General features: G+C 43.4%; 1 protein-coding gene across 3 annotated transcripts in view; it reads left to right on the forward strand.

The window, feature by feature from the left end:
• The window catches only part of PCNX2 (pecanex 2), a 273,314-nt gene that overhangs the window by 148,684 nt on the left and 110,940 nt on the right, over positions 1 to 13,690 (forward strand). For all 3 annotated transcript variants that reach the window (XM_060285936.1, XM_030839645.2, XM_060285935.1), the window contains exons 20-21: positions 2,957 to 3,098; positions 7,179 to 7,356. In XM_060285936.1, coding sequence (XP_060141919.1) covers positions 2,957 to 3,098; positions 7,179 to 7,356 — 320 coding nt within the window. The remainder of the gene's footprint in view (positions 1 to 2,956; positions 3,099 to 7,178; positions 7,357 to 13,690) is intronic.

Below are 13,690 nucleotides of genomic sequence, written 5' to 3' on the forward strand. Positions count from 1 at the left end.
GAAGCTGAAGTGAGGGTTGTAGACAGAAGGAAGAATCAGTGATGTTTTCTGTCTCAGAAAGTTCCAGTAAGGCTTCCCTGGTGGCACAGTGGTTGAGAATCCTCCTGCCAGTGCAGGGAACACAGGTTCTAGCCCTGGTCTGAGAAGATCCCATGTGCCACGGAGCAAGTAAGCCCATGTGCCACAGCTACTAAAGCCCGCACGCCACAACTACTGAGCCCGTGTGCCACAACTGCTGAGCCCGTGTGCCACAACTACTGAGCCTGTGAGCCACAACTACTGAGCCTGCATGCTGCAGCTACTGAAGCCCACACACCTAGAGCCCGTGCTCTGCAACAAGAGAAGCCACTGCAATGAGAAGCCTGTACACCGCAACAAAGAGTAGACCCCGCTCACTGCAACTAGAGAAAGCCCACGCACAGCAACGAAGACCCAATGCAGCCAAACATAAATAAATAAATAAATAAATAAACAAACAAACAAATAGATTTATTAAAAAAATAAAAAAGAAAGTTCCAGTAATATAGACTGAAAAATATCAGTTATCTATCATTTGGGAAATCACAAGTGGCCTTGCCATGCACAGTTCTGGGCAGGGGTAGCTGCAAAGCTGTGGGGCAGAAGTTTTAGCAGGAAACAGGAGACAAGGAAGTGGGATTGTCAGACATGGACGACCGTTCCAAGAAGCTTGGCTGTGCTGAAAAGGACAGAGTGAGTGCTAGAAGATGTCAGTGGAAAGCAAGTTTTCAACTTGGCCAAGACCGGAATCTTGCCACTGGCCATTAGGAAAGAGCCATTGGTTAGTCAAGGGGGAAACTACTGAATCAAGATGTCGGGAAGAATGGAAGCCAGGGCATCCGTGGGGTCAGCCTCAGTAGGAGCAAGGAGATGGGTATGAATATAGATAAATTTGGAGTTGAGGGGTTGGGAAGTGGGAAAATTTCCGTTTAATAGCTTCAATTTTCTCTAGGAAGTAGGGGTCAAAGTCATTTGCTTGGAAAGAGTTGGTGGGGGATCTTGGAGATTTATTTTTTAAATTTTCATGTACTTTCACAAAAGATAAAAACTCCTATCTATATGTAAAATATATCATATACCTAGATTTTAAAAATTATGTATCATAAACTTCGTTCCTTATGAAATAAGCCATTTCCAAACACTGACCAGGAAAGATTACTATTAAGAACACCCAAAGATGAATTCCTACCCGATATCCTTATTTTCAACCTTAATTTTCCTCCAGCGCTTCCTCCCTGTTTCACTTATAACTAAAATTAGTTTTTTTTTTTCTGATAATTTCTCGTTGTATCTCTCTTCTGCTTGTTAAGTTAATCATTGGGGTGTTTGTTCTTGCTGTTTCCCACGTGATGAAGTGTTTCTACTCTCTCTGTTCTCACCATTCCCGTCTCATTCAAATTAATTCTTTTCAAGCGAGATTTCTGAATGCCAGACCTCTCCTTGTAATCTCAATGACATGAAGATAGCCTTTATGTTTTTGAGTTATAAATATAATACCTTCCTCTATAGAAATGTAAACCATATAAAGGAGGAAGTAAAACGTCAGCTCCCAATTGTGTGTGTGTGGGTGTGTATGTTTGTGTTGCTTTCTGTGACCCTTTACATAAAGTCCCAGTCAAAGTAGGTTGGAAAGCGGTAATTTGTCTCCTAATCCTGGAGAGGAAACCTGGAGGGGATGGCCTGTTTTATGTCACTGCCATGTCTCTCTGCATGGTGTGTGTCAACAGTTTCTCTTTCATGAGTTGGTCCTTGTGTCATCCAAACAGCATAAAACCTACCTGGCTCTCTTGGTTTTTCACTATAGATTATTGGGGGTGGAAGTTTTTTAAATTATAAATTGTTGAAGAATACGATTCCAGAAGTTTGATGGAGTCCCGTTCCCTCCTGGCAGATTTAGGCTTTGAGTCCTGCCATGTCTGGTCCATTTGCCCAGGTCTCTGATGGTGAGTTGGGGTCCACCGCAGCCTCTCAGTTACTAGCAGACAGAGATCTGGTGGGGAGTGAGATGGACCCACCTGAGGACCTGAACCTGGTGTGTTCTCCCCACGGAGGTGGGAAGCACAGGAGAGCAGGGATGCAGTGTTTCCCATCCCCTGATACGATGGCCTAGGGAGTCTGTGCTCTGACCAATAGGACCAGCCTCTCCTCCCCAGAGAGAGAAGTGGTAAGAGATGGGTGAGAGGCACAGTGTTACCCTATCATGGGGAGGAGAGCTGACTTCTCCGCCATGAGTAGGAGGAAGGATGGGCGGGACACACAAAGCCGAGGACCAGAAAGATGAAAGCAGTCATTCGTGACCACACACTAGTGGTTGGTGGAGTCTGAATACAAGCCCAGATTGGTGTGACTTAAAACCTTAGCCTGTGTGGGACTGGACCTCACTTCCACGACGCCTCCTTCATTGTGAAGACTCACTGGAATGTAATACCTTTCTAGTGATAGGGGGTGTGGGTCAGCTTCCTCTTATGTATGTAGATGGCCAGGAATTGGACTGTGGATTCATAGACTAAAAACAGGCAGAGGAGAGCCTGGAAAGTAGCCCCAGACTCAGAAGCAACCCCAAGCTTAAGAGGGGATGAGCCCGTGAGATTGTTTCCCAGTTCTCCATCCTTCGCTTTCTAGCCTCACTCACTCTGAGATGCCTTGATGTGATGTGACAGCTCATTTCATGGGTCCCAGTAATAATTAATATGGAAAAAAGCAATTGACTTGAAAAATTGGGAAACTGGTCTATACCGTATACTATTATTTAGGAACGATGTAGAAACAAAGCTAAAAGTGCCTGCCTGGGAAGAAAATTGGTCCCTCTCGTCTGGTATCTGGAGTTCTGCAGCTCTTGAATGAAGGGGCAGGGGTGGGTCTTACTTATTACCACATATACTTAAAGAAAAATAATTTGATCAGTGGCCGTTCTAAGTGGTTTTTGTGTATCTTTCAGATGTCGCCCATTTAATGTGGTTTGAAAGACTCTATGTTTGGCTTCAGTGTTTTGAAAAATACATCTTGTACCCAGCAATCATTTTGAATGCCGTTACTACGGATGCATTTTCAATAAGCAATTACCGGAGACTTGGTACCCAGTAAGTGGATAACCGTTTATTCTCATCATGATTTGGATCACCACGTTTTCAAAATCGAGTGGGTTTCCTCTGAACAGGCTGCAGCAGAAGCCAACTTCTGTCTACCAATGATGGGCCACGTAACAGTAAGCCGTGGTGGTCTCAAACTCGCTGGAGCTAGGTGGTTATTGTAGAGGGACTGGGGGGCAAACGAAGTTAGATCTGCTTGGAGTGATCTTGTGAATAGACATCAGTAGATTTGAAAATCACCCTGCAAACGCTTAGTCAGGAGCGTTAAGAAGATGACCGAAGTGCAGTGTGATGCCAGGGTTCCTGGCATTCCAACCGTCGTGCTTAGAGCTTTGTTATGAAGTACCTCTAGCACTTCACGCAGCAAAGACTCGAGCATTTTGTGTCTGAGGGAGGGGGAACTTAATCACTGTTACTGCTCTCTTTGCATTTCTCAGGAAAAGCCTCATAATTTAAAAAAATGGACCACAGAGAGACTTCATATCCTCAAGATGCCCGTTTTTGCAAAGCATTAACAGCGTATAGCTGAGTTAGTGGTTTCATGTTTTAAAAGGAACTCTGAAATTACAAACGGAAACCTACTTGATAATTTGTGGATGTGTTGTTCTGACAAAAGGTTGACATTTCTGTTCAAATAAGTTCATAAAGGAGGATGATGTGAAAGAGATTCCTTCCCAGATTTGCATATGAGTCACTTTGCTTAAACGTTACGTGCCCAAGTCAACCCTGATTCATAATCCCAGGCATGCCTCCTCTTCCTTTTGGGCTGTGATGAGGACAAATCAATTAATATTTGCCCAAGATGGAGCAAACTCAGGTAGAAGGCACGCGAGTTCTCGGCTGGACCTTGAGTGGATTCATGGTCGCACGAAGCAGACACTAAATGAAACGACCCTACAACCTTCCTGTCTTTATCAGGCTCTGCCTTCCTTCCAGTCTAGAACTGTGTCAGTCAGACCAGGGCAGGAAGTCCATGCCCTTTGGTATTTAAAACCCTAGACTTCGGATCCAGGGATGAAAATTAGTCTCACTGGATGAAGAAGGCAGGTGATGAGGTTACAGACCTCTTGTATAGTTTGAGTAGGGCCCCATCCCTGAGCTAACCCTACCTCTAGAACACTGAGTGCTTTTCTAGTAAGCAGGTGTTTCCAGTGTGGTACCATCTTGGCTGACCCCGTGACGACATTCTGAAACAAGGCAGATCCCCAGTTTTCAGAACAAGGACTCACAGTCAGAACCACAGCAGTCACACATGTACCGGTGCTGCCCAGGGATAGCGAGCTAAAGGATTGAAAGTCCTCGCTTCCTAACACTAGGACTAGGGCTTCAAGCTAAGACTGCCAGTTGAGGCCAGGCAGCTCTGGCTGTTGGCAGAGGATGGATGCATGGGTTGGGAATTATGCAGAGTCAGATAAACAGTTCAGAGAGAGTCTACTTTGAAGTAAAATTAATCTCTATCCCCTGTCATGTTTTTCCAGACACTAAAGTCAGAAAGTAGCACCTCACCCGTGTACCTCCAAGTAATCTTGATTTGATGATACGAACAGAATTCTTTTGCTTGGAGCCCTAAGTTGATAACTCCTTTATATTCTTGAGGCATCCATCTGACAACTTAAAAAAAATCTCTCAGGATTTCAAGCACCCCACTAGACCAGCTGTTCTCAGACAGGATGACAGGAGGCCATATGTCAGCATCACCTAGAGACCTGTTTCAAACTGTGTGAGCCCAGCCCACACCCTGCCGTCATTGAGAACCATGGGACCAGATAGTGAACTCTTCAATGACAGGCACTGTTTCTTTTTCAGCTTTCAGTACCATCGGTCCAGTAAGTGGTAGAAGGATGGATGGATGGATGGATGGATGGATGGATGGATGATTGAGTGGGGGGCTGGTACATGGTGAGTGGGTGCATCATGATAACTCGTTAGGTATTTATATTTCCCAGCCTGATCTAAAAGGATGCTTTGCACCTGTCCCAGGCCATTGTTCCCGGATTGCTACCTAATCCTTTATAAGACCTTTAGCTAAACCTACAACAATCTGTGAATCGTTGAATGTAACCATTACAGTTGCAATGTTACGAGAGCCATAAACATCACTCCTTAAGGGCTCTCTTAATCTTCACCAGTCATCATTAATAAACATAAAATGAATGCTGTCCATTTTAGTCATAGTCACAGAAAACAAACTTTAGAGTTGAGCCTCATCTAGCTTTGGCCTGAATAACCTGGAAAGGCACTGATCTCCTTTGAAAACCAGAATATCCCTGGTCTTGGGACACCTTATCCTTGGGATCCCCCCAAGGGCTTTGGCTATGCCGCAGAGATTCTTGGACCCGGGGCTGTTGTCAGAGGTGAGTGGACCTGCAGTCATGTTTTCGTACTGATTTTTCATCACAGGCGTTAGTTGTCCACTGGAGAAGGAAAGGGTCACGGAGCGGTGCTCAGCCTTGCTGCAGGAACAGAGTTTACTGAAGGTCTTACCACTCTCCCCAGACCCGCATGTAATCAAGGGCTACTTTTTCTCAGAAGCCAAATCTAAGCCCGTCACACAAGGGCTTTGACCAGACCTCCTCAGATGCATCCTGGGACAGGGTGGAATCAATTGCTACACTAGGTCTGAAGGCATATAAAATATCAAATTGAGGCCAATGGAAGTGCTAACATTAGATCTTCCTGATGACAAAAATGACAGTTTTGTATTCGATAGATGCCAAGACTTGGGAAACACGTTTTGAATGCCCCAGTCCTGAGACAGGATATTGTTAATGCTGATAAGGGTCTAGAGCTCAGGATCCCGCTAGGGTTAGGGAAATTCAGGCCTGCCCCCTCACCCCCATTTTCTGTACTTAGAAAAAGAAAACCTCTCTTTGTGATGAACAACAGGGTCCTACTGTACAGCACAGGGAACTGTATTCACTATCCTGTGATAAACCATAAAGGAAAAGAATGTGAAAAAGAATACATATATGTATCGCTGAATCACTTTGCTGTACAGCAGAAACTAACACAACATTGTAAATCAACTGTACTTCAGTAAAATTAAAAAGGAAAAAGGAAACCTCTCTTTCAAGTGCAACTGTTCCCTGGAAAGTATTGCCACTTTTGTCTTTCTTTTGAGTTCCCAAATAGGATGTTCTAATTGAGGGGACTCTGGCTAAAATGTGCAAGGCCTTCTTTCAGGAAGACCCCCTCAGGGTGGTAGTGGCTTGCTGTGTCCAGCTCTTCTGAGCACTAATCAGTTGCCTTCCCATCTCAAGGTGGGAAGATCATTGGCCTCACTGTCTGCTGGGACTGCACATGCTTCTGACACGTGTTAGTAACCCGACTCCCTAGACAGGAGCATTCAGGAGTTCAGTCCTCACAGCAAAGTCCTGCTGTTTCTCTGCCGGGCTGCCTCTGTCGTGCTCCTTAACTCAAAAGGCCTATGTCATGGGGGCCTGTGTCATGTTGATGATGTAATTTTCAGTGGAAAAAAAAAGGGAGATCGGAAAGCTTACGTTTACAAAGACAGCAAATATGGTGGAAAACATTAGAAGTGAATATGTAAAGTGAAAATGGCATTATTGAGATAGTGGGATCTTTTTCCTCTTTTCAGAATTTAATATTAGCTATTGCTACATCATTGATTCGGTGAGATTCTTTTGTAATAGAAAGGCTTACACTGAGCAGATGCTAACAGGGACAGCCTGCTCTGTTTTCTCACTTGCCACCAAGCTCCCCGTGGAAGCTGGCAGTGCAGTAGTCCTTCAGATAAGCTCCAAGGGAGCTCTGTGTCCTGCATTGCAAAGTCCTGGGGACGATGGTGACGCTGACTCTAGTGGCAGAGTCTGTGCTGGCGAGTCCCTCGGGATGGAGTTTCACTCCTAGCTCCACTCTGTGTGAACGTACACTCAAACTCTGAGACGCAGTTTACTCCTCTGTACAACGAGGATAATAAAGGGCCCAGCATCTTGGCTTTTTGTAAAGGGCGTAACGCACAGTAAACGCTCAAGAAACGTGAGCCATTGTCACTCACCTAGTAAGGTACGGGCTGTGAAGTGATCACTTCCTTTCTTTCCTTTTCAACAGCTGGGACATTTTCCTGATGGTCATAGCGGGCATGAAGCTGCTGCGGACCTCCTTCTGTAACCCAGTCCACCAGTTTACTCACTTGGGCTTCACCGTCATCTTTTTCCATTTCGACTACAAAGACATTTCAGAGAGTTTCTTACTGGATTTCTTCATGGTGTCCATTTTATTCAGCAAGGCAAGTAGATTAGCTCTTTTCTTCATTTCAGTATGTAAAAGGTGCATTTCTCATCAAATGCTTTAAGAGTTTGAAACATTTTCTTTTAAAAACAATTAAGGCATGAATTGAATTGCGTATGCGTGTCACACTCCTGCTGCCATTTGAGGAACATTCCCCATGGAATAGAAATATGCCATGTAATTTGCCAAAAATCACTAATTAAGATGAATTAGCCATTTGTGTTGCTTGAAATTTTATGACCTTTGTCTCTGTTAACAATCTCATTACGGAACTTCCTCGATCTCCAAATGCTCTAAATTAAAGATTAGTCACCAGACTAATTTTTTTTTTTTTTTTAATTTAGCATTTTGCCTCTCGAGGTAAAGTTTGAGCTGTGGGACCCGAGGGCCAGGTCCCTTTGAGTATTTTCTTTCCCTTGGCTTGTCTCAGGTCAAGATTTCATCAGTTGTAAATCCATCCATGGGCAGTGAGAAACCCTAATCACAGTTCAGGCAAATATGTGGGAATGGCATCTAACGTTTACCATGAGGGAGATAAGGTCCTTGGGATACTGGTCTGAGTGTACGTGTTCTGAGCACCGTGACAAAGCTGGGGTGTGTAAACAGAAATTGGAAAAAGAATTTGGGAAACTCCTTCCTCATGCTCTCCGTTGAATACAGCAACCATGGGTTTTCTGCCCTCGGATTGACTTAACTGTTCCCCCTTTTGGTTAATAATTTTTAAATTCTAAGGTTTTTTTTTCCTGAACTTCATTTTCTCACCCCTATCGATCATTTCTGTGAATTCCTCTCTTTATTACCTGTCCTTCACCTGGCTTCCTCTTTACTTGTTTTAAGTGACAAAAATTCAAATATTATAATTGTCATATTACTTCAGCAGCCCTCCCCTGTTTTCCCATCTTATGACCAAGCTCTGGCTTTGGTCTTTTACCCACAAAGATCTGTTTTCTGTTTGCCTGAGTTCTGTTTGGTCTTGATAAGTTTATCCCATTTTTCTGGTGATTCAGATCACAGGCTTCCATAATCTGTTTTCCTTCATTATATCTGAATGTCCGTGATCTCACATAATAAATGTAAAATTGTCTCCTATGAGCTTGAAAGCATTGATGAAGTTATAAATTATTTTACTACTCACAGTGGTAAAAGCTCATTCTCAGATGCAAAATGGACTGGAACAAGTTGAATTCCTAACTCTGGCATTATTTACATGTTGACCTGGTAATATTGATATTCCTTTCTGAAACGTTGTCTCCTGTAAAGTTGAAAATAATGATGCCCGTTTCACTTAGGCGTCAGGAGGATTGATTAACGTAAGTAGGAAAGAGGTTTTTAAGTAGCGTGTGCTTTCCAAATATGAGGCAGGACTTTTAAAGCCATGTTAAGTAGAAAAAGAGAAGTTACACCCTGTTTAGGACGTGAAGGAGTGCGGCTGCTTCTCTGCAGTGAACTGTCTGTTTTCAGTAGCTTCCTGTGTAAGTGAAAAGTGCCAGGTAAACAAAAGCAGAGCAGAGAGGGGTGACTGAAAGGAGTCTTCTAAGTGATTCCACATTGCAATAGAACAGGGATTTTCACTTGCTGGAGGGCAGGCAGCCTCCCCGCTGAGCTGCCTGCTGGTCAGCTGGGAGCCAGCTACCGCTGAGATGTCTGGTAGGTGCAGGTGTCCAGGTCAAGAGGCTTGCTGGACGCAGAGGAAGGATTTATGCAGAGCTATTGTTCATTCTTCCTGTCCACGAGGGCACTTTGTACCGTCCTGAGCGTAATGAGTAGGGTGGGACCCGATGGGACATAGTCTGAAACTGAATCCGTAAAAACTCAGTGCTACAGACACTTGAGTTTCAGTTGCCATCATCTTTTTAAAGCACCAGTGAAAACACTGAAAATTTCAGGCAGAACCAGTGTGACAGTGTTCCTGTTTCCCCTAATTGAGAGAGCATGAGCACGTGTAATTTGAATAGTCGGCTTTTAGGCTGGGAAAAATAGCTGAGTCTAAAAGAAAAAAAAACAAGTGAGACAAAAACTAAAAAAAATCAGCCTATAGCAAGTCAGTCCTGACACACCCCTGACTCCGTCTATGGCTACTCACGCTTTATCTTGACAGAGCTGGTAGCAGGGCATTTTCTGGAATGAGAAACCGGATCTGATTCCGACAAAAAATACAGTTAAGGAAAGAGACAGCATTTGAGGTCTTCCGGGAAAGAAAAGCCAGTAGAAATTAGTGACAGTAAACGGTGGCAATGAGGGAGGTGACAGTTAATGTTCCTTGTAAAGATCCTGCCTGCTTACCCCAACTGCTGCTTCCTGTTCATTCTCCTCATTTTAAGACATCTTTTAAAAAATTGTCTCTATTAACATATTTCCTAGAGGCTTTCTAGACCTCCAGTATTTTTAACATCTTTATTGGAGTATAATTGCTTTACAGTGGTGTGTTAGTTTCTACTTTATAACGAAGTGAATCAGCTATATGTATACATATATCCCCATATCTCCTCCCTCTTGCATCTCCCTCCCTCCCACCCTCCCATCCCACCCCTCTAGGTGGTCACAAAGCACCGAGCTGATCTCCCTGTGCTATGCGGCTGCTTCCCACTAGCTATTTTACATTTGGTAGTGTATGTATGTCCACTGCCACTCTCTCACTTTGTCCCAGCTTACCCTTCTCCCTCCCAGTGTTCTCAAGTCCACTCTCTATGTCTGCATCTTTATTCCTGTTCTGCCCCTAGGTTCTTCAGAACCCCTTTTTTATTAGATTCCATATATATGTGTTAGCATACGGTATTTGTTTTTCTCTTTCTGACTTACTTCACTCTGTATGACAGACTCTAGATCCATCCACCTCACTACAAATAGCTCAATTTCATTTCGTTTTATGGCTGAGTAATACGCCATTGTATATATGTGCCACATCTTCTTTGTCCATTCATCTGTCGATGGACACTTAGGTTGCTTCCATGTCCTGGCTATTGTAAATAGAGCTGCAGTGAACATTGTGGTACATGACTCTTTTTGAATTATGGTTTTCTCAGGGTATATACCCAGTAGTGGGATTGCTGGGTCATATGGTAGTTCTATATTTAGTTTTTAAAGGAATCTCCATACTGTTCTCCATAGTGGCTGTATCAATTTACATTCCCACCAACAGTGCAAGAGGGTTCCCTTTTCTCCACACCCTCTCCAGCATTTATTGTTTGTAGATTTTTTGATGATGGCCATTCTGACCGGTGTGAGGTGATACCTCATTGTAGTTTTGATTTGCATTTCTCTAATGATCAGTGATGTTGAGCATCCTTTCATGTGTTTGTTGGCAAAGTATATCTTCTTTGGAGAAATGTCTATTTAGATCTTCTGCCCATTTTTGGATTGGGTTCTTTGTTTTTTTGATATTGAGCTGCATGTGTATTTTGGGGATTAATTCTTTGTCAGTTGCTTCATTTTCAAATATTTTCTCCCATTCTGAGGGTTGTCTTTTTGTCTTGTTTATGCTTTCCTTTGCTGTGCAAAAGCTTTTAAATTTCATTAGGTCCCATTTGTTTATTTTTGTTTTCATTTCCATTTCTCTAGGAAGTGGGTCAAAAAGGATCTTGCTGTGATTGATGTCACAGAGTGTTCTGCCTATGTTTTCCTCTAAGAGTTTTATAGTGTCTGGCCATACATTTAGGTCTTTAATCCATTTTGAGTTTACTTTTGTGTATGGTATTAGGGAGTGTTCTAATTTCTTTCTTTTACATGTAGCTGTCCAGTTTTCCCAGCACCACTTATTGAAGAGGCTGTCTTTTCTCCATTGTATATTCTTGTCTCCTTTATCAAAAATAAGGTGACCATATGTACATGGGTTTACCTCTGGGCTTTCTATCCTGTTCCACTATCTATATTTCTGTTTTTGTGCCAGTACCATACTGTCTTGACTACTGTAGCTTTGTAGTATAGTCTGAAGTCCGGGAGCCTGATTCCTCCAGCTCCATTTTTTTTCCTCAAGATTGCTTTGATTACTGGAGTCTTTTGTGTTTCCATACAAATTGTGAAATTTTTTCTTCTAGTTCTGTGAAAAATGCCATTGGTAGTTTGACAGGGATTGCATTGAATCTGTAGATTGCTTTGGGTAGTATAGTCATTTTCACAATGTTGATTCTTCCAACCCAAGAAGGTGGTATATCTCTCCACCTCTTTGTATCATCTTTAATTTCTTTCATCAGTGTCTTATAGTTTTCTGCATAAAGGTCTTTTGTCTCCTTAGGTAGGTTTATTCCTAGATGTTTTATTCTTTTTGTTGCAATGGTAAATGGGAGTGTTTCCTTAATTTCTCTTTCAGATTTTTCATCATTAGTGTATAGGAATGCAAGAGATCTCTGTGCATTAATTTTGTGTCCTGGTACTTTACCAAATTCATTGATTAGCTCTAGTAGTTTTCTGGTAGCATCTTTAGGATTCTGTATGTATAGTATCACATCATCTGCAAACAGTGACAGCTTTACTTCTTTTCTGATTTGGATTCCTTTTATTTCTTTTTCTTCTCTGATTGCCATGGCTAAAACTTCCAAAACTATGTTGAATAAGAGTGGTGAGAGTGGACAACCTTGTCTTTTTCCTGGTCTTTGAGGAAATGGTTTCAATTTTTCACCATTGAGAGTGATGTTGGCTGTGGGTTTGTCATATATGGCCTTTATTATGTTGAGGTAAGTTCCCTCTGTGCCTACTTTCTGGAGGGTTTTTATTATAAATGGGTGTTGAATTTTGTCAAAAGCTTTTTCTGCATCTATTGAGATGATCATGTAGTTTTTCTCCTTCAGTTTGTTAATATGGTGTATCATGTTGATTGACGTGCGTAGAAACCTCCAATATTGTTTTTGAGGGAATACTGCTCTTTAGGGGTGTTCATTGCATGATATGAAATTTTGTTTGTTCAGTAGATTCATCAGAGTCCTACTTTTGACATGTCCTCTCATTTATTGTTGCCAAATCCCTAAGCTCTTTCCCCAGCCTGGCTCCTGTTCTGCTAAATAGCAAAACCATTGTTATCCTGGCAGCCCACGTCACAGAAGGGCTGCAAGATGAATGCAGAGACCTTGGAAGGGCTCCAGCTTCCTTGCGAGAAAGGAGCTGCGTGAATAGTGGACTCATTATTATTGTTATGTCAGTTGCCCCTAATCCTTCAGGCTTTATGGGTGGAAAGAAAGACAGGATGAGATTACAGAGAGATGATCTGTGGAGTGAGATCAAAGCACCGAGGTCCAGAGGATGAAATAGATGACTTCCAGAGGGCTTGCCTGTGTGTTATTCTCTCCCTCCCCGAATCCGTGAATCCCCCCCGAGGTCTGGAAGATGAATGTTGGCTGGTCTTCTCAGTCTGCCAGATCTAGTGAAAAATGGGACATCATGAGTTCTGGGCCAGAGCACAACAGGAAGGATTTAGTGCAGCCCATGCATTGACACAAAGGGTGGGACATTCCTAGTGGATAGGCTGGGGGCTGAGGGGAGGCAGAGGGAAAGAAGCATCCCTGCAGATCCCATCCTGAGACGCGCGATGCTGCAACCACACCCCACGCGACTCAGCACCTTTAAGGAGTCAGGCCCATCCGTCCTCTCTCCCTCAGCCTCTCAATCCCTTTCCTCTCTCTCTTCTGCCCCATTGTTATGGACCAGGGTTCTTGGCCTCCTTAGTCAATAGAAATTGATCCAAGGCCAGGCAGGAAATTCAGGCAAGGCTTTACTGGGGCCTCTGCTACAGCAGGGAGGAGCGAGAACAAACAACAGGTTCCCTTGCTTGTTCGCTCCCTCAGGGGGGTGGGGCGAGCTTGTTCCTCATACGGGGTGAGGGTAGGGGCAGGTCCAGGGGTCGGGCAGGAGGGCTGGCTTAGGTGATTTGCCCACCCCTTTGGTGGTGCTGTGTGCAGGGATCACACACAGTGCCTTGATTTTGCTCCCGGCTCTTCAGAAGTGGCAGTTGGGCTTTTTGGTCTCTTCATATCTTGTTGTACAGAATTTGCCCCAACTGCCTATGCACGCAGTTATTTTTAGTCTCTCATAGTTTCTTTGTATTTTGTTGTTCGAGGGGATGTTTGTCCAGGTGCAAACCCTGCAGCAGAGGGTCCCAGGTCCCAGGTCCTAGCCGTCACCATCAGTCATTTTTCTCTTTTAAGAACCAACTAATGTAGTGAACTTGTAACATTTCTGATATGCCTGGGTCTTTGGGGGACAGGAAGATATGCTCCACGTAAGAATATGTGGTCGTTGACAGGAGGTGACAAAGGTTTCATGCTCTTCCACTGGTCCTGAAAAAGTTATCAGAAACCATCTTTTCTTGAAATTTTTAGTAATTTTTAGTTGGAGAAGCAGGA

This window comes from Globicephala melas, chromosome 16, assembly GCF_963455315.2.
Source record: "Globicephala melas chromosome 16, mGloMel1.2, whole genome shotgun sequence".
Classification (NCBI taxonomy): domain Eukaryota; kingdom Metazoa; phylum Chordata; class Mammalia; order Artiodactyla; family Delphinidae; genus Globicephala; species Globicephala melas.